The sequence below is a fragment of the Geotrypetes seraphini genome, chromosome 16 (assembly GCF_902459505.1).
Source record: "Geotrypetes seraphini chromosome 16, aGeoSer1.1, whole genome shotgun sequence".
In the NCBI taxonomy this organism is placed as follows: Eukaryota; Metazoa; Chordata; class Amphibia; order Gymnophiona; family Dermophiidae; genus Geotrypetes; species Geotrypetes seraphini.
In genome coordinates, this window is record NC_047099.1 from 31,089,892 (window position 1) to 31,116,145 (window position 26,254).

The window sequence follows — 26,254 nt, forward strand, 5'->3', positions numbered from 1 at the left end:
AGAGTAGAGCCGCAATTTGTTCAGCCTCTCTTCATATGAGAGATCCTTGTAAGTTTTTATCATGTCTCCTCTGAGTCTCCGCTTTTCCAGGGTGAAGAGCCCCAGCCTTTCTAGCCTCTCAGCGTATGAAAGGTTTTCCATACCTTTTATCATTCTTGTCGCTCTTCTCTGAACCTTCTCAAGTATCTCCATGTCCTTCTTTAGGTACGGCGACATGTCTTCTATGGCTCTTATGGGAGATCTGCATCTCCAGATGCCTGTTAACTTGGCATCAAGTTATGTAAAACGGCTATTTCACCATCTGCCAATTAAAGGGTTAAGCCATCCACCCTTCTGGCTCCTGGCAGCCTTGTTCCTAGTTTATGGAGCCTAGGGCTTGACCCAGCGTGTTATTGATGCTCCTAGGGCGGGGATATCAAAGTCCCACCTCGAGGGCCGCAATCCAGTCGGGTTTTCAGGATTTCCCCAATGAATATGCGTGCGATCTATTTGCATGCACTGCTTTCATTGTATGCTAATAGATCTCATGCATATTCATTGGGGAAATCCTGGAAACCCGACTGGATTGCGGTCCTCGATGAGGGACTTTGACACCCCTGTCCTAGGGTATGGCTTTCTAGCTTGGGTCTGGCAATTTGCCAGCAGTTCTGACCTGAAGAACCTCACCCCCCTGAAGCCCCTACCCAGCAATCTGGAAAACTGTGCCTGGCCTTGTTCCTTTATGACACATCGTTGGTTTCTTTCACAGGTCATGAAGAACCTGGGAGATATGCAGTACCTCTTCATTGACCTGGTCATAATCATGTCTTTAGCATTCACCAGTAAGTACAAGCTTTCACCCTCTGTAATTCTATTTTTATCGGTCTTCCCAAATATCAGTTACATCGGTCATAGTTAGTGCAAAATATCGCAGTTAGATTACTTTACCTTTGCTCCAAATTTGATCGCGTTACACCTCTTTTAAAAGCAGAGGACTATCAAGGACAATGTATAAGTTCACTATAGTTCATTGTCATGTTATTTAAGGGGAAAAACCATCAAACTTATCTGAAAAAAATCCAGTCTCCTGCAGTGCTGAGCAAAAGAAGCAGAATGCTTGCAGGTTGGAGTGCATACACAGTTTTTGCAGCTTCAGAGTCACCGCCAGCAAGCAGCTCTTAAATCCTCTTCACCTGCTTCATCTAATTCTAGTAATGACAGACCTGTTCTAAAGCTTTCTGGATAGCTTGACTGATAATCTGTGGCAGACTTACTGGATATGTCCCACTGAATATCTAGGTTAAGTTATTGCTAACTTCTGTACCTACCGTGTTTCCCCCAAAATAATCCCTACCCCACAAATAAGCCCCAATCCCTGGATTCGCCAGCAGCAGCACTTGCCCCCGCCGTGCCGCCGAATACCCGCTGACTCTCCCATCTGTCCGTCTCTCCCTCCCGTCTGAACCTCGCCGACCCTCCAACTGTGAGACCTACTACCTCCCTCCACATAGCAGCGTCAACAGCACCCTAAACAGACTGCTTCGTGGCCTTTTCCCCCCAGGGCAGTTCCTCTGCCACATCACTGATGATGTCATTAGCAACGGGACACACGAAATGCCCCGGCAGGAGAAGCAGCCTATGGAGGGAGGTATGTAGGTCTCGCGGTCAGCGGGATTTGGATGGAAGGGAGAGATGGAAGGATGGGATGGTCAGCAGGGGTAGGCTGCGCAGCGGGGTGGGGGTGTGCCCAAGGGTTCTGCTGCACAGGTGGGGTGGGATGGGAGGGAGGGATAGAAAGATGCTGCAGAGGGAAGGCACAAGGGGATGGGTGAGAGAGGGAGGAAAGATGCTGCACATGAAGGGGAGAGAAAGGAAAGAGGAAGAATTGGGGTGGAGAAGAGGAAGGGAGAGATGATCATTGTACATTAAAAAAATAAGACCTACCTCGAAATTAAGACCTAGAGTGTTTTTTGGGCCCCAAATTAATATAAGACACTGTCTTATTTTTGGGGAAACACTGCTCAAAATTGTTAACTACTTGTACTTCCTGTTGTGTGTCTAAATTCCTTCATTCCTCTTCTGCAGTGAGTTTGAATAGCTCCTGGAAGGAGTTAGTTCCCCAGCGTCCCCCAACAGGGCTCATGTCTGTGCAGCTCCTACTGTCGGTCCTAACCCAGATTCTGCTTTCACTGGGCTTCCAGGTCATCACCTTAGTGCTGGTGCAAGAGCAATCATGGTACAAGCCCTGGAGCCCAGACACCAAGTAAGTAATCACCCAAGAGGGTCCTGTATTCCTCCCACCGGCCCTTACTGTCTATTCCATCTTTCAGCCAGATGTTTCTGGACATATACAGAGATTCTAGTCTCTGTAATGGCACCGACACTTTGGAACTCTCTTCCGTTATATTTGCGATCTGAAAATCAATATCTTAGCTTATTAATTCTTTCTTTATTTCTTCTTCCTTTCTGCATTTTAACCTACTCTCCTCTTGTTCTTATCTTGTTTGTTTTTTCTATATGATATTGTAATCCTTTCCTGCTCTTGTTTGCCTACTTGTGTCCAGTTCAGTTAATTTGCCTATGGGATTTATATCTATTTTTAATAGTGATATTAATAAGAATAGATATTCAAGTGATATTCTATAAGTATTACTGTTATTTTCTGTTGCACTTGTAAGATGAAAAAATGAATACAGAAAAAAAAAAAATGAATACAGAATATTAAAAAAAAAAATAATTTGCCTAAGTCTTTTTCACATGTTTGTTTTTATCGATTTTAATTATTGCCCATTGCTTTTATTTTTTGCAAACTGCTTTGCTTTGACTTTTTCTTAAAAATGGCGCTATCAAATAAAATAACTAACTCTTCCCACTCATTTCCGAGCTCCATTCTCACCCTCGCCTACTTTTTCTTCCAGCGCTTGTGGCCCAGCAACAAATGGCTCCCATGAGAGTGACTGGTTGGCACTGAATGGGTCAGCGGCCTCCAACGCCAGCGCAGAGCTGGAAAGCGATGCGGACAGAGTGACCAGCTATGAAAACACATCTCTGTTCTTGGTGTCCTCCTTCCAGTACCTGATTGTGGCACTTGTCTTCACCAAGGGCAGGCCCTTCCGTCAGCCGAACCACACCAACTGTAAGCAGGATGTAGGCAGGGACTTATCTGTGTAAGGGTCCTGTGTAGTTTGTACAGCCGCCTCTAAAGTGCGACAATATGAGCATTTTTCTGAAAGGCTGAGACCGATGGTTAAGCTACTATTTGGGTTTCTGGACTTGATGGACCTTCGGTCTGTCCCAGTATAGTAACTCTTATGTTCTTATGTGAGCCAAGTATAGGAGAATCGAGCCATTGTGACATCACTGATGAGGTTGGCTCTTAGGCATTGGTGGAATGAGGCATTATGACATCACAATCTCAGCTCTGGAATGTTCCTACTATTTGGGTTTCTGCCAGGTACTTGTGACCTGGATTGGCCACTGATGGAAAAAAGGTATTGTTCTAGATCAGGGGTGCCCACACTTTTTGGGCTTGCAAGCTACTTTTAAAATGGACTTGATAACACTTGGTTATATGGTTATAGAATGAAGCCCTCAGATACCTGTGCAGCTTAATACAGGTTGGCACGTTATCTTTCATTGGGCATTCATACCATTTTTTTTTGAATATTTTATCTATGCTTATTAAAATGCTCAAACAGAAAAACATTTGCGACACTTATCTTTTTTTGAAGAGTCGCATGTGAGTTGAGCTAGAACTATCGGCCCCAGTGAAAACTATTATTTTGTGGTCACTCTAAAAAGGACTTTATGATGTATGAGGCGATTCTCATTTGGACTTATATGTTCTGGTGCTAGTCACTTATGAGAAATAGCCTGAGCCTCTACACTGCACGTTATCTAAGGCTCATACTGATGTCCTTTATTGAGTTGTATTATTATTTTGATGACCTCCAATTATTTAGGGGATTAGTTGTTAGTTTTCATACATTTCCTTCAGGGGTTAAGGACCGCTTAGCTAATTCTTATTTATCTTAGTATTGGACATTATTGGCTATTCTAGTCCTTTAGGGTTATATATTTTTTTGCTGTTTTGACTAAAATTATGCCAGGTGTGCACCTGGCTGGGCCTCCGCGTGTGCGGATCGCCGGACTCGATGGACCGAAGGTCTGATCCGGAGATGGCAGTTCTTAATTTTCCTATGAACTGTTTTCCTACCTTCTTCTACTCTATGTTTATAACCTAACTAATTTATTTTTCTCAAATACTTTAGCAAGAATGTGAGCCTTTGGGACTGTCAGGGAACTCTAAGTACTCTCTCTTCATCTTAATTAATCTTACTTATTGCATTTCTTCTGTTTCTACTGTAAACCGCTTAGAACTTCACGGTACAGCGGTATATAAGAAATAAAATTATTATTATTATTATTATTATTATGTTCCAAGAAAACAGGGGGGATATTGTTCTGCCCTAGATGTACATAAGAACATAAAGAATCGCCATACTGGGACAGACCTAAGGTCCATCAAGCTCAGTATCCTGTTGGGATCCTGTTTCCAACAGTGGCCAACCCAGGACCCAAGTACTTAGCAAGATCCCAAGTAGTAAAACAAATTTTATGGTATTTATCCTAGGAATAAGCAGTGGATTTCCCCAAGTCATCTCAATAATGGCCAGATTATTACCCCTTTCAAACAAAGGAGATGAACTTTGTTCTCTCTGGATCTGAATGAAGCATCCATCCATATACAGTAGAGATATATCCAAGTCACAGGAAGTATCTCAGATTCATTGTGAGGGCACATCACTTCTAACACCATGTACAGCCTTTTTGGCCTAGCTTCAGCTTCATGGATATTGTGGTGGTCTTGGAGCTTCATTTTTTCCTTATGTTTGGATTTCTTGGTTTCTGATTCAACCAATCAGCCAAATAATATCATCTAAGTTAGTCATTAATTACTCCAATCCAAACCAGGCATACTTCAATCAAAATTTACAGGGTTTCTGCTAGACATGAGAGTTGTTGATTGGTAGACCTCAGCAAATGGGCGGGAAGATACAGAGAAGACCAAAAAAACAGCACGCATCAGACTCTTAAGCCTGATTTTATCGATGATGGGTAGCCAGTGTTGTGTTACTAATGGAGTTATATGATTTGATTTTTTTTGCATTATAAATTAGTCTCACTGCTGTGTTTTGTAATGCACAAGGATGATTTAGGTTCAAACAATTTTTATTGATGCAAACACAGCAAATACAACACCAGCGCACAGTACAAATAATAATGCATCATGTACAATAATAGAACAAGCATATACAACAAAAGTAACATCAACCAAACTCCCTCCCCTTCCTTCTCTACATGGGCAAGTGAGATTAATGAGGGTGGAAAGGCACTCCAAAGCGATGATTTAAAGAATATTGCAGGAGACTTGTGAGTAGAGCATTGCAGTAGTTGAGCCGACATGGGCCCACATTGTCAAAGCCCTAGACGGGCAGCAAAATAGTGACAAGACTGAACAGTTGTAATTGCTTCCTGAACTGAGGATGCTTGTTTTGTTCTCTTGCAGATTTCTTTATGGCCTCCATGATTGGCGTCTTAAGCGTTCTGCTGTTAGTTCTTTTATATCCAGTCCCTACCCTCGGCAACTTCTTTGAGGTAAGCAGTTTGCAAGATACACTGATATATAGTATGTAAATGTTAAAATTATTTTTAAAAAGGTTATGATCCATTTAAGTTATAATTTCACAGATTAGGAGGTCTCATGTATTGGGTTCTCACATGCACTGTAATCTGAATGGTCCATTGTGTCTGGTGTTATGGTGTAGTTCTTTTTCTTATCTTTTAGATTTACTTTTGAATCCTGTTGTTCATTGGTTGTAGCTCTCTGTTTTATTTTTTGTTAAGGTGTAGTTGCCATATTAGTCCACCTTAAATAAAACAAAATGTTTGTTATCAAAGGCTTGATATACCACCTTTCAGAACTGGAATGAAAGCGGTTAACAAATTTAAAAAAATAAAATAAGATGGTACTCTCTTTTTGGACTATATACATTTTCTGATTAGCTTCCAAAGGCCAGAACTGCCTTAGAAACATGATGGCAGATAAAGGCTAAATGGTCCATCCAGTCTGCCTATCCGCAGAAACCATTATCTCTTCCTCACTCTAAGACAATGGTCTCAAACTCACGGCCTGGCAGCCACATGTGGCCCGCCAGGTACTATTTTGAGGCCCTCGGTATGTTTATCATAATCACAAAAGTAAAATAAAAAAGTTTCTTGATCGTATGTCTCTTTAGCTAAAAATGACATTATTATTATTAAGACTTAGCCAAAAGGAAAGATTTATAAACTATAAAGAGTTTTACCTCATTAAAAAATTGTCATTTAAAACAATAACTAGTTTTTTTGAGGCCTTCCAAGTACCTACAAATCCAAAATGTGGCTCTGCAAAGGGTTTGAGTTTGAGACCACTGCTCTAAGAGATCCCACGTGCGTATCCCAGGCTTTCTTGAATTCAGACACAGTCTCTGTCTCCATCATTTCTTCCGGGAGACACTTCTACGCATCTACCACCCTTTATGTAAAAAAAAAAAGTATTTCCTTAGATTACTCCTGATTTCCTTAGATTACTCCTGAGCTTATCACCTTTTAACTTCATCCTATGCCATCTCATTCCAGAGCTTCCTTTCAAATGAAAAAGACTCGACTCGTGCGCATTTATACCACGTAGGTATTTAAACATCTCTATCATATCTCCCCTTTCCCGCCTTTCCTCCAAAGTATACAGATTGAGATCTTTAAGTCTTTCCCCATACGCCTTATGATGAAGACCACGCACCATTTTAGTAGACTTCCTCTGCACTGACTCCATTCTTTTTATATCTTTTTGAAGGTGCGGCCTCCAGAATTGTACACGATATTCTAAATGAGGTTTCACCAGAGTCTTATACAGAGGCATCAATACCTCCTTTTTCCTACTGGCCATGCCTCTTCCTATGCCATCTAGCATCCTTCTAGCTGCCGCAGTCACCTTTTCAACCTGTATGGCCACCTTAAGATCATCACATATAATCACACCCAAGCCCCGCTCCTCTGTCATGCACATAAGTTCTTCACCCCCTAAACTGTATCGTTCCTTCGGATTTTTCGCAGCCCAAATGCCTTCTTCAGATCAGGACAGTGTTGTTTGCAGTGGCTGTCTGATTAGACCAATGGGATCCCAGACTGTATGGTGTCATTTATATCTGCAAGGGATGCTACAGACTGAGAGACTTAAACTGAGGAATCTGCAGAGCTCCTGTGCCGGGTGGGATGTCAGCTGGGCATCTGTTCCTGAGCTCAGAGTGGAAGGGTTGGGCATTTTTAAGGGTCCAGATTGGTCCTATGGGCTCAACTCTGTTTCTCTTTACGCTTGATTTTGCCTTTCGTTTACATCCCTTTAGAATGGCAAAGTATCACAATTGTTTATGCCAGTCATGCTTGTTTCTGATAAGCCCAAGAGGGCACACGAGGTGAAAGGCATGGCGCCTCATCTTTTGCACAATTTGTATCTGTCCAGCAAATGCAAGAAGATAACAGTATCAGCAGTGGACACAGTAGGAGTGGGAGTAGATTTTATAAAGCATAGTAGCATACGTAGTAAATGGCAGCAGATAAAGATCAGTAAGATCCATATACTCTGTCCAACAGAATTGTGCTCACTGCTGTGTGCAAGGGTGTCAGGTCAAAAGCGCGCTGGAACAAAGGCGCACCCAGACAATTGAGCGCAGCGTGGAGTCGCGTGCCGCTCAAAATTACTGTTTTTAGGACTCCGACGGGGGTGTGTGGGGGGGGAACCCCCCACTTTACTTAATAGACATCGCGCCGCGTTGTGGGGGCGTTTTGGGGGGTTGTAACCCCCCACATTTTACTGAAAACTTCACTTTTTCCCTGTTTTTAGGGAAAAAGTTAAGTTTACAGTAAAATGTGGAGTGTTACAACCCCCCATAACGCCGGCGCGATGTCTATTAAGTAAAGTGAGGGGGTTCCCCAACAAAACCCCCCGTCGGAGCCCCTAAAAACAGTAATTTTGAGCGGTGCGCGCCTCCGCGCTGCGCTCAATTGTCTGGGCGCGCCTTTGTCTTTCGCGCCGTTGTCTATGAACCGTGTGCAAGTTACACCCTTCTAAGACTTGGTTTAGGGTTGTACTTGCTACTCTATGCAAGTTTAACCCCTCTATGCCTTTTTGAAGTCTGAAAGTCATTTCACGTTTTGCTTTGGTTCCAGCAGCGTAATGAGAGAAAGAAGCGCCTAGGGCACTAGTGCCCAGCATCACCATACTATGGGCTCCCTTTCCCCACTCTTCCCCCATCGTATGTGCTCCCTCTCCCAGGCACCTCTTCAATTCTTCCCCGGCAGCGAGCAGCATCTCCTACCTGCTGCATGTGCTGGCCTCCGTTCTGCCTCTGATGTCACTTCTTGGTCTCACGACCGGGAAGTGATGTCAGAAGGAGAGCTGAGGCCGGAGCCAGCAGCAGGTAGGAGATGCGTCTCGCTGCCGGTGAAAATTTGAAGAATGGGTGGATGGAAAGGAGAAGAGATGTTAAGAACATAAGAATAGCCTTACTGGGTCAGACCAATGGTCCATGAAGCTCAGTAGCCCGTTCTCACGGTGGCCAATCCAGGTCCCTAGTACCTAGCCAAAACCCAAGGAGTAGCAACATTCCATTATCTCAGAGTAAGCAAGATTCCGGAACCTCAAATAGTAGCAGCATTTCATGCAGAATCCCCAAAAAGTATCAAGATTCTAGAATCCCAAAGAGTAGCATCAACCAATTCAGGGCAAGCAGAGGATTCCCCCATGTCTTAATAACCATGGACTTTTTCTCCAGGAATTTGTCCAAACCTTTCTTAAAACTAGTTATGCTATCCTCTTTTACCACAACCTCTGGCAACGCGTTCCAGAGCTTAACTATACTCTTGAGTGAAAAAAAAAAGTCCTATTAGTTTTTTTTAAAGTATTTCCCTGTGACTTCAAGTGTCCCCCAGTCTTTGTAATTTTTGACGGAGCAAAAAAACAATCCACTTGTACCCGTTCTACTCCACTCAGGGTTTTGTAGACTTCAATCCTTTCTCCCCTCAGCCGTCTCTTTTCCAAGCTGAAGAGCCCAAACCTTTTTAGTCTTTCCTTATACCAGATGGCACTTGGGGTAGACTGTCCCCCCCCCACCACACACACACACCACTGTTTGGTTCCATCCTCTTGCTATATAAAGATTCTCTGTGTTTTTCCCATGCCTTTCTGAATTCCGTTACTTATGTCCCCAGCACCTCTCTGCAAAGTTGGTGCCCTGTAACCTACTTCTTTGATGTGGTCTGCACACAGCCATTCTTGAGGGTGTAGCTTTGGGCAGAGCAAGGTTAGAATTCCAGCATAGAGGTGATTTTTATCAGGTGCACACATACACATATTGAGTACATACACACGTTTACACCTGCTTGCGAATGGATGTAAATTCAAGCAAGAACACTTGAGGTTATTTTTATCAAAAGCATAGGTGCGTTTTTGGAGAATTTGTTTTAGAGGTGCCATTTTTTCAAAGTTTCCCTCTAATGAAGGGGCATCTATGTGCCTTTATAAAACAGGCTTCTACAATAACTCCCAGTGATGCATAAATACTATCAAACAAATTTACACCTGCTCCAAAGAACATACCAGCGAGGAGAAGAGGAGAAGTAACAGGCTGACGAGGAGAGTGAGGTGACAGGGAAAGGTCACTGTTTGCTCTGACCAAGGAGTTCAGAGTTGGAAGCCATTTTGGGTGGAGTCGGTAAAAAAATGTACTGACTCTAGCTTCAATATATAAAACATTATAATATGTGGCAAATTTATCCTTTTATAATTATATATACAACAAATTTATATATGTGGCAAATTTATCATTATATATATATATATATATACCACCAAACCTTATATATAGTACACTAAACCTTCAACTCCTACTGAAACTGGGCTTTAAATTTTTCATGCTGACCTAAAGTACTGGTAAATAAAATTTTAGATCTGGAATCTTTATGGCAGGAGTATTTAAAGAGTTCTAATTATTCTTTCACCAAAGAGTTTAACAAAATCAAAAAAATTTTCACCTCAGGGTGGGGTGGAGGAACAAAACAAAGTTGTTCTCCATCTATATCTATATAGATATCCCAGAGGACCCTTGCATACTCGTTCCTTGGCGACCGCTCCGAGAGCTTTGCTTTTTACCTAGCTGCCCGGAATTGTGCACACGCCCACAGTACACAGTGTATTTCCAGCATTTGCAGTGACATCTAGTGGGCAGACCGACATATTATACCCCTGAGGCAGGCCTCCTCTCTGGAGGCCGAAGCACGGACTGTGTTAGGTCTTTGGATACAAGACCCTTTGGGCCATTGGGCCTTGGACTTTTTAAGCAATTTTAGATGTATTGTGTTTTCATATATACAGTGAAACCTCAGTTTGCAATTAACGCGTTTTGCGAGTGTTTGCAAGACGAGCAAAACACTCAAGCAAACTTTAACTCGCAAAACGAGTGTTGACTCGATAAGCGAGCACAGCCCACCCCCAAATCCTTACCTCCAGCGACATCACCAACCCACGCCGGCACCACCACCTTGCCGCATCCAGCTTCGCCAAAAACAGGATGTGCAATCAAAGGGGGGTGGAGCTTGGATGACGGCATGGACGCAGTGGTGGAATGGGCTCTCGAGGTCTGCTCAAGAAGGACAAGTACTTGCTGGCTGGCAGGCAGCTGGTGCCGGCAGAGGCCCCGGGATCAGCATGAGAGTCGGGGGTGAGACCGGCAGGGGTGGGCCAGCACCTGAGAGTGCAAGCGGAGGGGGGGGGTAGGGCAGTGGCATCCAGGGGCCAATGGTGCCTATCCGGGCTCGGTAGCGGTTTGATTACAGCCAGCACCCTGGAGCCGGGGCGCACCATCACCACCCGCACAACCCGCAGTGACATGAGCGTCCTGCAGTACAGCCCCCTCTCCAGTTCTCAGAGCTACGTGAGAGGCAGCGAACAGCAGCAGAGGCCTCCCCAAGAGAACTGGAGGAGCCGCATGGATAGGTCCGTGGCAGAGGCAGCGGTGGAGGCATCGCTAATGGTAATTAAGTTTATCCCAGGACAAGCAGGCAGCATATTCTTGACTGATGGGTGACGGCACCGACGGAGCCCCGGTACGGACACTTTTAGAGTGATTGCACTCTAAGAACTTGGAAAGTTCTAGAGACCGCACCGCGCATGCGCGAGTGCCTTCCCGCCCGACCCCGACGCGCGGTCCCTCAGTTTCTTAGTTTCCGCGGAGCTAAGAAGTCGCATTTTCAACGGCTGTTGAAATATTTTTTCATTCGCCTTCCCGCTCGCGTAAACTTTTTCGGGTTCTTTTTGCCCTTCCGTTTTTCTTTCTTTTAAAAAAAAAAAAAAAAAAATTTCTCTTGTTTTTGTCAAGTTTCTTTATTTGACCCGGCGGGGCCTACTGCCATCATCGAGGCCTCGGCCTTCGATTTGGCAGAAGCCGTTTTTACGTTCATGCCCCCCCAGCCCGGGTTCAAGAAGTGCCAGCGGTGTGCACGGCCTATTTCCCTTACAGACCCGCACAACTGGTGCCTTCAGTGTCTGGGTCCGGAACATCAGGCCTCTACCTGCACCCGCTGTGCCACTTTGAAAAAGCGGACTCTCAAAAATCGAGAGATACAGCAGAGACTGCTTTTCGGCACCGACATGTCCGACCCCGCGTCTTCGGCGCCGGTCTCGGTACCTGTTTCGTCGGCACCCACCTCATCGACGCCACGCGATACCGCGTCGGCGTCGCAGCATGCAGGTAAGCCGGCTAAGAAGCCTTCCCCGCTGGAACGTCCTCCGGTCTCCATTGCAGAGAGTCCAATCCTGCCGACCGTGAGGCGCCAGCGGAAGCGCTCCGCCCCTATTGAGGTGAGTCCCTCGACATCGGGCTCCTCATCTCCGGGGCGTCGAGCGGCACCGCAGGTACCGCAGAAGAAAAAAGCGGTACCGGTGCCCTCCCTTGATGATCGCATTGCGGCCATCTTGCAGGTACAGCTGAAGGAACAGCTCAAACAACTCCTTCCAGCTCTCCTGACACCGAGCCCTCCGGTATCGGTCCCCACTGAGCATCCGGTACCGATCGTGGAACAGCCAGTATTGTCACCATCCACTCCTTCGGTACCGGTACACTTGACCTCATCGGCATCGATGCCTGTCCTCGCACCGGAGCCTAGGTCTCATCACCAATCGGTACAGACATCGGCTCCGGTGCGACCGATAACATCGCCCGGTACCGCGTCGGTGAGGTCGGGTAAGTCGGTACAGAAATCCCGACACCGAGAACCATCCACCCCTGAGTCTCGGGACCGTGGTCCCCATGTTCGAGACCCTGATCTGTGGGGCGACTCTGAAGAACCTCTTCAGTCAGAAGGGGAGTGTTCATCAGAGGAGGACGAGCCTGTTCTGCAGGATATTTCCTCCAAACCTGATTCCACCTCTTTCTCTTCTTTTTTAAGAGATATGTGTGAATCTCTTTCCATTCCATTGGAGGCTGAGTCTAAAAAGTCCAAAGCTTTCTTGGACGCTCTTGATTTTGACCAGCCTCCAAAGGAATTCTTGAAACTCCCTTTACATGACATCCTGAGGGAGACCTTTTACAAGAATCTGGAGACTCCTCTTACCATCCCGGGAGCCCCTCGCAAATTGGATTCCCTTTATAAAGTAATCCCTATTCCTGGTTTTGATAAACCACAGCTCTCTCATGAGTCTCTTCTTGTAGAATCCACCCTCAAGAAGTCCTTAGGAGCTAGTGTCTATGCTTCTGTCCCTCCTGGCAGAGAGGGTAAAGCCATGGACAAATTTGGTAAGCGACTTTACCAGAATGCGATGCTTGCTAATCGTTCTGGTAACTATGCTTTTCATTTTTCATTTTATTTAAAGCATCTCCTTACCACCATGGCTTCCTTTGAGCAGTACCTTCCTGTGGGGAATCGTGAGGCTTTCCATCAGTGCTCTTCAGCTCTTTTCCAGCTTCGGAAATTCATGGTAAGGTCTATATACGACACCTTTGAGCTTACCTCCAGAGCAACAGCCATTTCTGTGGCCATGCGCCGCTTGGCTTGGCTCAGAGTCTCTGAGCTTGATGTTAATCATCAAGACCGGTTGGCTAATGCCCCATGTTTAGGGGATGAGCTGTTCGGAGATTCTATGGACTCAACGACCCAGAAGCTCTCGGCTCATGAAACCCGCTGGGATACCCTTCTTAAGACCAAGAAGAAACCTCCACCTTCACGGCCATTCAGACAGCAAACGGCCTATCAGCGGCGTTTTGTGGCTCGCCCCTTGCAGCCTTCCACTCAGCAACCTAGGAGGCAGCGTCAACAGCAGCGGCAAACACCTAGACCTCAGCAGCAACAACCAGCTAAGCAGCCTCCTCCACAAAAATCGACTCAGCCCTTTTGACTTGATCCTAGAGGGCATAGCCAGCGTTCAACCATCTCCTCTCCTCCCTCAACCGATAGGAGGACGACTGTCTTTCTTTCTCAGCCGGTGGGAAGTTATCACTTCGGACCAGTGGGTCCTCAACATCATCCGCCACGGCTACTCTCTCAACTTTCACACCCTTCCGGGCCAAAGTCTACCAAAAGAGTCTGCTTTGCACACTCCTCAATCTGCCCTCCTTTGTCAGGAGGTTCAGTCCCTCCTACTTCTAAACGCTATAGAGGAAGTTCCTCTGGACCAAAGAGGGCAAGGATTCTACTCCCGGTATTTTCTAGTCCCCAAGAAAACAGGAGACCTCAGACCAATTCTAGATCTGCGAGATCTCAACAAATGTTTGGTCAAAGAAAAATTCAAAATGCTATCTCTAGCTACGCTTTATCCTCTCCTCGATCACAACGACTGGCTATGCTCTCTCGATCTCAAAGAGGCCTACACTCACATTCCAATTCATCCGGCCTCCAGACAGTACCTTCGCTTCATGATAAATCACTGTCATTACCAATACAGAGTGCTCCCCTTCGGTCTTGCCTCCTCTCCAAGAGTGTTCACAAAATGTCTGGTAGTGGTGGCAGCATTTCTACGCTCCCACCACCTTCAGGTTTTTCCCTACCTGGACGATTGGTTAATCAAGGCCATTTCATCTCAGACTGTTCTTCTGGCCACCAACCAGACCATCTTTTTTCTACAACTCCTGGGGTTCGAAATCAATCTACCCAAGTCTCACCTTCTTCCTACGCGGAGACTTCAATTCATTGGAGCGGTACTGGACACGGTCCAGATGAGAGCCTTCTTGCCGGACAACCGTCTTCACAACCTCCAATCGCTCTGTCAGCAGGTGCTGTTCCAGCACTCCATTTCTGCAAAGCAGATGATGATTCTCTTGGGTCACATGGCCTCCACAGTTCATGTCACACCCCTGGCACGGCTTCACCTGCGCACTCCTCAATGGACCCTGGCTCTCCAGTGGTCTCAAGCGACAGACTCTTGCTCACGACACATATCTGTGACATCGTCTCTTCGTCAGTCTCTGCAATGGTGGTTGATATCCTCAAATCTCTCCAGGGGCCTTCTGTTCCATCTGCCTCCTCATCATCTGGTCATCACCACCGACGCCTCCCCTTATGCATGGGGAGCCCATCTGAACGAGTTCCAAACTCAGGGCCTTTGGACTCCTCAGGAAAAGAAGCATCACATCAATTTCCTGGAACTCAGGGCAATGTTCTATGCCCTCAAGGCCTTCCAACACCTTCTATTTCCTCAAGTCCTTCTAATTTGCACAGACAACCAGGTGGCTATGTACTACATCAACAAGCAAGGGGGAACGGGCTCTCGCCTCTTATGCCAGGAAGCCCAGAGAATCTGGTCTTGGGCATCCTCGCGCCGCTTATTCCTGAAAGCAATTTATATTCAAGGGGAACAGAACTACTTAGCGGACAAGCTCAGCAGAGTTCTCCAACCCCACGAATGGACTCTCGACCCATCGACTCTACAGTCCATATTTGCACAATGGGGCACTCCTCAGGTGGACCTTTTTGCAGCTCCTCACAATCATCAGTTGCCCCAATTCTGCTCCAGACTTTACTCTCCTCACCGTCTGGCAGCGGATGCATTTCTTCTGGATTGGTCCAATCTGTTCCTTTATGCTTTCCCTCCTCTGCCTCTCATGCTTCGGACCTTGTTCAAACTGAAGAGGGAACGAGCCACCATGATCCTGATTGCACCACGGTGGCCCAGACAGCATTGGTTCTCCCTTCTACTTCAACTCAGTTCCAGGGATCCATTTCTACTTCCACTGTTTCCATCTCTGCTTACACAAGATCAGGAAACCCTCCTCCATCCCAACCTGCAATCTCTGCACCTGACAGCTTGGTATCTCTCGGGCTGACTTCAGCTGATTCTTTGTTATCTCAGCCTGTTCGCTCCATCCTGGACGCCTCCAGGAAACCAGCCACTCTACAATGTTACCATCAAAAGTGGACGAGGTTTTCTTCTTGGTGTCTCCTACATCATCATGACCCCAGGTCTCTTGCTGTGGAACCTCTATTGGATTATCTGCTTTCTCTGTCTACTTCTGGTCTCAAGTCTACTTCCATCAGAGTTCATCTCAGTGCCATTACGGCTTTTCATGAGCCAGTCCAGGGGAAACTCCTTTCAGCTCATCCCCTGGTCTCCAGATTCATGCGAGGTCTTTTCAATCTGAAACCACCTCTCAAAGCACCTCCGGTGATCTGGGATCTGAACGTGGTTCTCTCCGCCTTGATGAAGCCTCCATTTGAACCCTTGGCTACTGCCTCTTTCAAGTTTCTCACTTGGAAGGTACTTTTTCTTATTGCTCTCACCTCTGCCAGGAGGGTCAGTGAGCTCCATGCACTAGTTTCTGATCCACCTTTCACTGTCTTTCATCACGACAAGGTGGTTCTACATACACATCCAAAGTTTCTCCCTAAGGTTGTTTCTGAGTTCCATCTCAACCAATCTATTGTACTACCTGTTTTTTTCCCTAAACCTCACTCTCATTCCGGGGAACAGGCTCTTCATACTTTGGACTGTAAGCGGGCTTTAGCTTACTATTTAGACCGTACTAAGCCCCACAGATCATCTCCCCAACTTTTTCTGTCCTTTGACCCGAATAAATTGGGATGTCCTGTTTCTAAGCGCACACTATCTAATTGGCTTGCTGCGTGCATTTCATTCTGCTATGCTCAGTCCGGACTGACACTGGAAGGTTCTGTCACGGCACATAGAATTAGAGCTATGGCAGCATCTGTAGCTTTCCTCCGTTCCACGCCCATTGAGGAAATCTGCAAAGCTGCTACGTGGTCCTCAGTCCATACGTTTACATCTCATTATTGTCTGGATGCTTTCTCCAGACGGGATGGACATTTCGGCCAATCTGTTTTACAAAATTTGTTTTCCTAATGGCCAACCTTCCCTCCATCCCTCTTTTTGTTAGCTTGGAGGTCACCCATCAGTCAAGAATATGCTGCCTGCTTGTCCTGGGATAAAGCACAGTTACTTACCGTAACAGGTGTTATCCAGGGACAGCAGGCAGATATTCTTGCGTCCCACCCACCTCCCCGGGTTGGCTTCTTAGCTGGCTTATCTTAACTGAGGGACCGCGCGTCGGGGTCGGGCGGGAAGGCACTCGCGCATGCGCGGTGCGGTCTCTAGAACTTTCCAAGTTCTTAGAGTGCAATCACTCTAAAAGTGTCCGTACCGGGGCTCCGTCGGTGCCGTCACCCATCAGTCAAGAATATCTGCCTGCTGTCCCTGGATAACACCTGTTACGGTAAGTAACTGTGCTTTTTGGGATGTGGAACGTATTGTCCGAGTTTACATTAATTCTTATGGGGAACGTTGCTTTGATATACGAGTGCTTTGGATTACGAGCATGCTTCTGGAACGAATTATGCTCGTAAACCAAGGTACCACTGTATTATATTTCCAAAGTTGATTTTCATAAGTAGAGTGTCTACTCCAAGTTGACGCAGTCTATCCCACTCCCCACTTGTTTTGGGGTTTTTTTAAATTCTTTATTCATTTTACATCTTACAACAAATGTATCGTAAAATAACATTTGAACTTATACAATATCACTTGATTCTCTATCAGTTTAACTTAAATCATAATATTTAAACCCTCCCTCCCAACCCTACTAATTCATATGTAGTACATATATTATATAATATATTATATATTCTGTCGTATTAATCTAATCATTTAATATCAAATCAGAAATCCCACCCCCCCTACTTTGCAATTATACCTATTAGGGAAAAATGATAATCCAATAATTACTCGTTATAATATTCTATTAATGGCCTCCAAACCTCCTGAAAGTTATTAAAATTACCTTTCTGCAAGGCTAACATTCTTTCCATCTTGTTCATATGACATAATGAATTCCACCAAAAATTATAATTTAATCTATTCCAATTTTTCCAATTAAATGTAATCTGCTGAATGGCAACTCCTGTCATAATAAGTAATAGCTTATTATTCTTTGCAGAAATTAGACTTTTCTTCCTCATTGACATTCCAAATAATATAGTATCATAGGATAAGAGCCACAGGATTTTCCAACAAACAATTTATTTGGCCCCAAATCGATTTCCAAAAAGCCAAAATGAATGGACAATAGAACAATAAATGATCTAAAGTCCCCGCTTCGAGATGACAATGCCAACATCTATTAGACTTAGAGCTATCTAATTTTTGTAAACGAACAGGGGTCCAGAAAGCTCGGTGCAACAGAAAAAAACAAGCTTATCTCATAGATGCCGACATTGTACAACTCATCTTCTAAGATCAAATTCGTGGCCATTGAGATGCAGTAATTTGATGCTTAATCTCAATGCTCCAAATGTCTCTAAGACCAGTTTTTGTTTTTTTATTCATAAATCCAGATATCAATTTATACCACTGTGCGGCCTGGTGTCCCAGGAAGTCCACCTGAAAACACAAGAACTCTAGACTATATTGATTATTAAGATTTTTCCATTCAGGGAACCCCGCCTGAATGGCCTGCTTCAGTTGCAACTATCTAAAACTCTGTGATTTATTAAGACCAAATTTATGTTGCAACTGTGAAAAATCAAGCAGTTTACCATTAGAAATAACACCGTCCAAAGTTCTTATACCTGCCATAACCCAATACTTCCAGATGACCTTAAATCCGCCTATTTGAATCTTGGAGTTAAGCCATATAGTTTGATTTATGTATAGGAACAGGTGTTAAATTATTCACAAATCTCAAAGTTTTCCATGTATCAACTAACATTCTGTTTTCTTTATATATCCTAGGCATTTTGATACTAAGAACATGGTTTAATTGCAGAGGAAAAATGAGTTGCCATTCCAACCACAACCAGTCTGGAATATTATCAATGGGCTCTGGGAGGACCCAGTACATACCTTGGCGCAAAATATAGGCTTGATGATGCCTATAAAAATTGGGAAAATTTACCCCCCCTTCCCTAATTGACTTTTGCAAAGACACTAAAGCAATTCTAGCCAAACAAATTTTGTAAGAATACTATTTAACTTTTTATAAAAGGACCCCTGAAAAATAACTGGTATCATACCCCATTTGGTAACAAACCACAGGCAGTATCATCATTTTAATTGTTTGGATTCTCCCCCACCAAGGATTCCATTGCTCACACATTTCTGTTACCTTCTTTAATAAAGCTTTTTCATTTACTTTCATTGTGTCTTCCAGTGTATTTTTTATTCAAATTCCTAAGTATTTTATTCCATCTTCCTTCCATATAAAGGAAAATGAGTCAAACAAACCTTTTGCACAATGTACATTGAGTGGAAGAACTTCAGATTTATTCCAATTAATCTTATATCCGGAGAACTTTCCAAATTTCTCTATTAATTCAAGCAAGCATGGAATGGTTGTTTCAGGGTTTCTCAAATTTAGCAAAATGTCATCTGCATAAGCAGAGACCTTATAGTCCCGTTCTGAATAGGGAACACCCTGCATCTCCTTTGTCTGTTGAATAGCTAATAACAAGGGTTCTAATACAATATCAAACAAAACCTTTCCGAAAAATTATTATTAATATATAATCTAGCAGTCGGGGAGCTATACAAGGATTGAATCATCTGTATAAAACCTGTCCTTATACCAAACCACTCCAAAGCTTGATACATGAAGGTCCATTCCACCCGATCAAAAGCCTTCTCTGCATCCAAGAAACAGAAAAAGCTGGATCTTTCATATTTTTTGTTAAATATAACATTTGAAATTCCAATTTGGTATTATTAGAAGAATGTTTCTGAGCAACAAATCCAGTTTGGTGCATACCAATAATATCATGGAGAGCCTTTGCTAAGCGCAAAACCAAAAGTTTGCCATCTACATTAATTAAAGAAATAGGCCTGTAATTTGAAACCAAAGTAGGATCTTTATTTGGCTTTGGCAAAACTATAGTTAAAGTTTTTATTCACCAGTACTTTAGATCAGAATGGAAAATTTAAAGCCCAGTTTCAGTAGGAGTTGAAGGTTTGGTGTACTGACTCCACAGCCTTGGCTCTGATAGCGCAAAGGGTGAGAGGAGTGAGAAATACCGCAGATGGGGTGTTTAGACTTTCGTATCCTAGGACAATAAGTCATACAGCCAGACTTGCCATCCTAAATGCTGTTTTAGATGGAGAGCAACTTTGTTTTTGTTCCTTCACCCCACCCTGAGGTGAAAAGTTTTTGGATTTTGTTAAACTCTTTAAATACTCCTGCCATAAAGATACTAATCTGATTGCCAATGTCCATCTGTGTCATGTGTTTGCTGTTTCCTAATTTCCCTCTCTTGCGCCCTCTGGTTTGGTTTAGCTGGTCTGCATCCCGTACGAGTTCCGCCTGATGCTTCTGGCTCTAATAGCTGTCAACGTGCTGCTGTCCGTTGTCATAGAGGTAGGCCTCGGAGAAATCTCTCTGCTCGTGCTACCCTCCCCCACCGTCCCAACCACCTCCTCACCTTGCTTCCTTCTTTTCCTAGAATTACCTCTGCGATTGCGATGCACTTTGGCAGCGGTTTTGCTACACTAAGCAGCACTATGAGTACAGGAAGGATGCCACATATCCTCAGGTACGGAGCTGGTGTCTGAGCTGCGATGAAGGCTTGGAACAGTCAGTCATATATACAAAATGTTTTCTTAAATTTTTCTTAAAGGAACTTAAGTTTATGTTCACCCCCCCAGGAGGGAATTTGGTGTTTAGAAATCTCCAGCTTCATCCTTTTTTTTTTTTTTTTTAATTATTATTATATTATTATTTGTTTTTGTAATTATTATTTTATTATTATTTTTTTTAATCTTTTTATTGAGAATTCCAACAGAACCCAAAAGCAGAGAATACAGTATGACAAAACCAGTAGTCATGTAAGAAAATACAAACCAATCGGAGAACTCTGGCACAGAAATTAAACTAAATTCAATGAAATAGCAATATATAAATCCAACCAAGGAAGAAACCAAAATAAATAAATAAAAACCAAAAGCACCGAGTCAAAATCCCAAAAGCTGCATTGCAACCCTTCCTCCCACAAAAGAGGGAGAGCAGTACTAAAGACATATGCGCCGTGTTCCCCAGAATTCTCCATTTTTCTTTTACCCCAAATGGGAGGCTCCCAGCTCCGGGTCGCCCAACCACATCCTCCAGCTTCATCCTAGGAGTCTTTTTGTGCTGGATTTGTTAGAGAGATTGTGGAGGGGAGGTATAGCTGATTGTGTGACTGCAATGTTGATGAATGTGGTAGATAGATGCACATGACTACAGGGTGGATTGCCTGTACTTTTTTTACAGCTTAGAAGACCTCCATCCCCTTTCTCTGTCATTGACACTCTCCTTTCCCCTTTAGCCAGAGGATGGACTAATTTGAGCTGTGTAGAGAATGAAACGATGACAAAATTCATCACCGTTTCCGTCCCCAAGATAACTGCAGGAAAAATCCCGTGTAGTCCTTCTCCACCAGCATTCTTCAATGCAAGGCTTGAGGGTCAGTGGCTGGGCCTATTCATACTCTGATTCTTATGTGAGCCAAGTATAAGATAATGAAGCCTGATAAGCTTGGCTCTTATTGGTGGAATGAGACATTATGACATCACAGTATCTGCTCTGGATACCAGAGCATGTCATTCTCAACCTCAATCCTTCTCCACCAGCATTCTTCAATACAAGACTTGAGGGTCAGAAGCTGGGCCCTTCCCTCTCTCCTTAAAGAACAACATTGAGATGGTTTCCCGTGGTTATCCGCCGGGACAGGAACGGTGATGAATTTTGTCACCGGGTCATTCAGGACTCCTCCCTGTTCTCATTTACTAATGCCTCCCCTTCTTTTCTAGTTGGAGCTGGATGAGCTGGCTGCTTCCTATAGCTGGAGGCTCTGCTGCCGACGCGGAGCGCCGCCCAGAGCAACCTACAAAAGGTTGGCTCAGGAGATCCTGGAGGATCCTGACTGGCCCCCGAAACCCCAGTCCAGAACCAAGGCCAAGAACCCTCCCCTGGAGAGCAGCACGTAGTGAAGGGAGGATGGGCAAAGGAGTCTCCCTCAACTCTGCTTCATTGGGTCTGGAGCAAGCACTGAAGGGCGGTGATTAATATTAGTGAGGGAGGAAGGCTGCTTAGCTGGGGATGCACCTGAGACACTAAGTCTAGCTCCAGGCATCAAGCAGATAGCACAAGAAACTTTTTTTTATTTTTTTAGTTAATTTAAAAAATATAAAAAACTGTAAGGTAAATATTCAAAAGACACTTACCAGTTAGCAGGAGCTGTTAACAAGATAAGTGCCAGAAAATAGGATATACAGCGACACTGACTGGATAGTGCTACTAAATATTTCTTCTGACTGCCTCAGCATTATCTCGACCAGGACTCAAGGGCTGTACCCCGGTCAGGTTTGCGTGAATGACCTCCATTGTATGCAAATAGCGCTCATGCATATTCAATGTGGAAATCCTGAAAACTCGATTGGGTTGCAGCCCTTGAGGACAGACGTTCGATGGGGGCGGTCTGTGGATGGAGTGTGAGCAGAGCCAGAGGTGATCTGGCTGGCGACGGTATTCGGACCGCTAACGGATAGCCAGTTGGATAAAGTTAGGACAACCTATCTGTTATCGATGTGAATATCGTTACTAGGCGCTGAAAATGGACATTCAGCAGCAGCCGGTATCTGGATACCAGCACTGAATATTTGGACTGCAGCGGTCAGTGTTTTTAAAAAAACACTACCCCCAAGCTGACTATCTGCCCCTACGTTTTTATCGAGGCATGGCTTTACAATGAATCAGAGAGTAACAAATGTACTTTCCCTGTAAGCCAGGGCCACAGGACAGAGAGCAGTCTGAGCTTTGGGAATAATGGTGATAATAAGGCCATTCCTAGCAGTGGATTTTTTTTTTTTTACTGGTGTGGCACAAATTCAGGGGCCAGTGTAATAAGCTGCCCTGTCCTTTAGCGTGACAGTGTCCTTTCGATTTTCTTACCTTAACCTTATCTCTGATGCAGGAAGAGTTTTAGTGCCGCAAAATCCACAGGAAAACTATTGCAGTAAAGGGTAACCACAGCTGCCATACAAATCATATTGAAACCCGCCAAATTTGAACATTTTTTTTCCTGATGTTAAAAAGAAAAAAGTGGGATTTTGTGGGGAGTTTCTTACTTTCCTTTTTGCATGGAATCTTTACTGGAAGCTGCACTTAGCCGAAATTATCTAGTTCAGGGCACTCAAGGTTTCAAGGTTTATTAAAAATTTTTATACCGCTTAATCTGAAATTCAAAGTGGTGTGCAATAAAATTAATTGTCAGCATACAATGACAAAAACAATTGATTAAAAACAGAACATATCATTACGGGGGATATGTCAGTAAAAATATGTCATTAAAAACAAACGTATATACACCAGACAAACAAAAGTAACAAGAGGAAGAAGGGGAGAACTGCAGTCGGTAAAGAAAAGAACAAATTAGGGAAGAACAATAAGGAAAGGGTAGACCTGAAAAATAACGAAGAAATTGTTGCCCTAACGAGGGCAGATATGTCTCAAAATCGTCTATGAATAGGAAAGTCCTCAACTTAATCTTGAAAGGGCCTACGGAAGTTTCTTCCCTTATGTAGTTGGGAATGGAATTCCAAAGGGAAGGTGCTGTCACGGCAAAAGTATTAATATATTTTAAGGATGGAATGTTAAGGAGATAGTGAGCTGCAGAACGGAGAGATCTGGATAGGCTATATGGACTGAGCACTTGACACACAGGCTTTTGGACTCTTTCCATCTGGACCTGTAATACTTACTGGCTCTAGGAAGGCATCCAATGTTATCCTCCCACAGATCATCTTGCAAAAAGGCACCACTTGATTCCCAAGCAGGGTTCTGTGATAGCAGAGGAACAAGCACATCTCCCCAGACCCAGAAAATATTGCTGGTCCAGGAAAGAAGTGGTCCAGCAACATCGAGGCTTTCTAATCAAGGGCTTTCCTGTACTGGGTGCCCTAGATCAGGTGGGCTACCAAGGCATCTTCGTGGAGTAGGAGACACGAATCTGTGTTTTTGGTTTTAAATGTCTGCATTGTCCGTGGTGAGCCAGTCCTCGCCCACACTCTGACTGGAAAGGAGATGGTTTAATCTCAGAGCAGATTTATTGTAATACTTTTAATTATTTATTTGAATTTATTAACCTCCTTTTCATGAAGAGATTAACCCAAAGCGGTTTAAAATAAACTAAATAGTAATCGGCTACTTTGAAGTATTTTCCCTATCTGTCCCGGCAGACTCGCCATCTTAACTGCGGTACTGGGGCAAGGGAAGGATTAAGGCCCAAATTCTCTGTATTGCGCTGTAAGTTAGGCGGCAGTAGGCACAATAATTGACCACGTCTTTTAAAACCAATTAGAATCTAATTTTTAAAAAATGCAGTCGCTTGCAAGTGCCTACAAATGATGGTGTTAAATTCCCATCCATAGAGGCGCCTACCGGCATCTACACCTAAAGTAGGCGTGGTTTACACTGGAAGTAGAAGTAGGCTTGTAAAAAAGTAGGCGTGGTTTACACTGGAAGTAGAATGTAGGCTTGTAAAAACCTGGCGCCTACTTTTGACGTGGCTGTGATTCTCTAAACAGCGCTGTTGCGTGATTGACACCAGAGAATGACATGGAGACAGAATTCACCGTTCCTTCCTTGCGGGATACCGTCTCATTCTTTAAGGAGAGGGGAAGAATCAGAGTATGTATGGGCACAACCATTGACTCTCAAGCCTCACATTGAAGAATGCTGGTGTAGAAGGACTGAGGATGAGATAGACACTAAAGAAAGACATGAGATGGTTTCCCACAGTTATCCGCAGGGATGGGAACGGTGATGAATTCTGTCTCCGTGTCATTATCTAATTGCCACTTGATTGGCAATGCTTTTTTAAGTGGCTGCCACTAATGACGCCATTTAGAGAATCCAGCCCTAAATGACTTTGTTACATCTCCTCCAAAGTCTGTATGTATGGTGATCTGTTTGTTCCCGTGAACTGGTCTTGCAGAAGTGAGAATACTTACAGCTTTGAGCCTCTCCTTTTTTGTATTCTGTTCTAGTGGAGCTCAGTTATTTTGGGACTTAACTGGAAGGGATATAGTGCTCTGCCTCTCTAAGGGAGGTGCTCAAAGCTGTAAGTATTCCCACTTCTGCAAGTCCAGTTTGCGGGAACGGATTGATCATACGTCCAGAGGAGATCAACAGAAAGAAGATTATCCAGGTAAGAACTTAATCTTACATTCTCAGTCACAAGTAGGGTTGCCAGATTTCCTCTTTGAAAAAAAAGAGGACACCTGGCCCCGCCCCACCTCCAGTCCCGCCCCGAGCTGATTCTGGCTCCTCCCTGTTCCTCTCCCAGCCCCGCACCCACACAAACCACCCCCAAGCTTAGCCCCGCACCCACACAAACCACCCCCAAGCTTGAAGGCCGCATTTGGAAGCCTTCACGCATGTGTGGATGATGTCATCACGATAACAGCTGCGCATGCACAAAGGCTTCCAGATGGGGCCTCCAAAATCAGGACTTCCAAAACCCGGACAAACTGCTGGGTTTTGGAAATCCCTCCGGGCGCCCGGACAGTCCTCTAAAAAGGGGACATGTCCGAGTTTTCCCGGACGTCTGGTAACCCTAGTCACAAGGAACAGGCTGGGATCGAACTCTCATAACCTTAGGGGGCTGTGGCAGTGGCTCTAACCACTAGGCTGCTTCGTCTGTCAGTGCACACTTTGTAACACTACTGTAATTTACATGCCATTAGTTGACTGTACCAGAAGTAAAAGGCTTTTTTTTCAGCGTGTATGTTAGAACACTATGGCACTTACTTTTGAAGCATGTGGACATTTCAAAAGGCTGAAATAGACGTTCATGTGCTGGAAACATCCAAGTACTGATTTTGCAGAGGCAGAAAAGGGGGCGTCCAACCCAGTATGTCCAAATAGGCATGTTTTTAGCGGGATAGAGAGGGCCTGAAATTTGGACGGCCAAGAGAAAGGGAAGAAACCTGTTTCAGGAATGTCCAGGCTACAAAAAGGAGGCCTGATTGAGCAGCTGCCTGTTGGAGAGGTTAAAGCTTGACACCTCTTTAATCCCCCAGTGATTGCTGTCCACCTCCCTCTCCCCAAAAGTGAAACTAAAAGGGAATATCAGGCTGTATGAGAGCTTTGGGTATTATAAGCATTTTTAACAACAAGAAGCAGGTCCAAGGAGTTTCGTAGTAGTTAGTTTAAGGGACTGTAAACCAAGGGACCCTTTTTTAATTGTGAGCCTTCCAGAAACAGAAAAATATCTACTCTACCTAAATATATGGTTACCTGCAAGTCTAAAAGCTATAGAATTGGTATAATTCAAGTATGTTGCTGTTCCTGGAGGGCCCACAATTACAAAACAAGAGTTATAGGGAAAAGGAACAGGACCTTGTATACCTCCTTTTTGTAATTCAAAGTGGTTTACATATATACAGGCACTTATTTTGTACCCAGGGCAATGGGGGATTAACTGACTTGCCCAGGATTTGAACCTGGTTCCTTTGGTTCACACGTCCACTGCACTAACCACTAGGCTGCCCTTTTGCTCTGTGGCCATTTTCAAAGAATGTTGTCATACAAATGTCCATGTTGGTTCATAGACAACGGCGCGAAAGACAAAAGCGCGCGCCGACAATTGAGCGCAGCGTGCGCCGCTCTAAATTACAGTTTTTAGGGGCTCCGACGGGGGGTTTTGT

General features: G+C 44.4%; 1 protein-coding gene across 3 annotated transcripts in view; it reads left to right on the forward strand.

Moving 5' to 3' along the window:
- The window catches only part of LOC117350195 (probable cation-transporting ATPase 13A3), a 127,331-nt gene extending 101,077 nt beyond the window's left edge, over positions 1-26,254 (forward strand). Inside the window, exons 27-34 of one of the 3 annotated variants that reach the window (XM_033924291.1) lie at positions 749-821; positions 2,065-2,242; positions 2,898-3,115; positions 5,549-5,637; positions 6,661-6,708; positions 19,845-19,925; positions 20,011-20,100; positions 21,356-26,254. In XM_033924291.1, coding sequence (XP_033780182.1) covers positions 749-821; positions 2,065-2,242; positions 2,898-3,115; positions 5,549-5,637; positions 6,661-6,708; positions 19,845-19,925; positions 20,011-20,100; positions 21,356-21,532 — 954 coding nt within the window. In that variant the 3' untranslated portion in view covers positions 21,533-26,254. Of the gene's footprint in view, positions 1-748; positions 822-2,064; positions 2,243-2,897; positions 3,116-5,548; positions 5,638-6,660; positions 6,709-18,310; positions 18,346-19,844; positions 19,926-20,010; positions 20,101-21,355 lie in introns of those variants that run through there. The other 2 variants (XM_033924293.1, XM_033924294.1) reach the window with 2 other exon arrangements.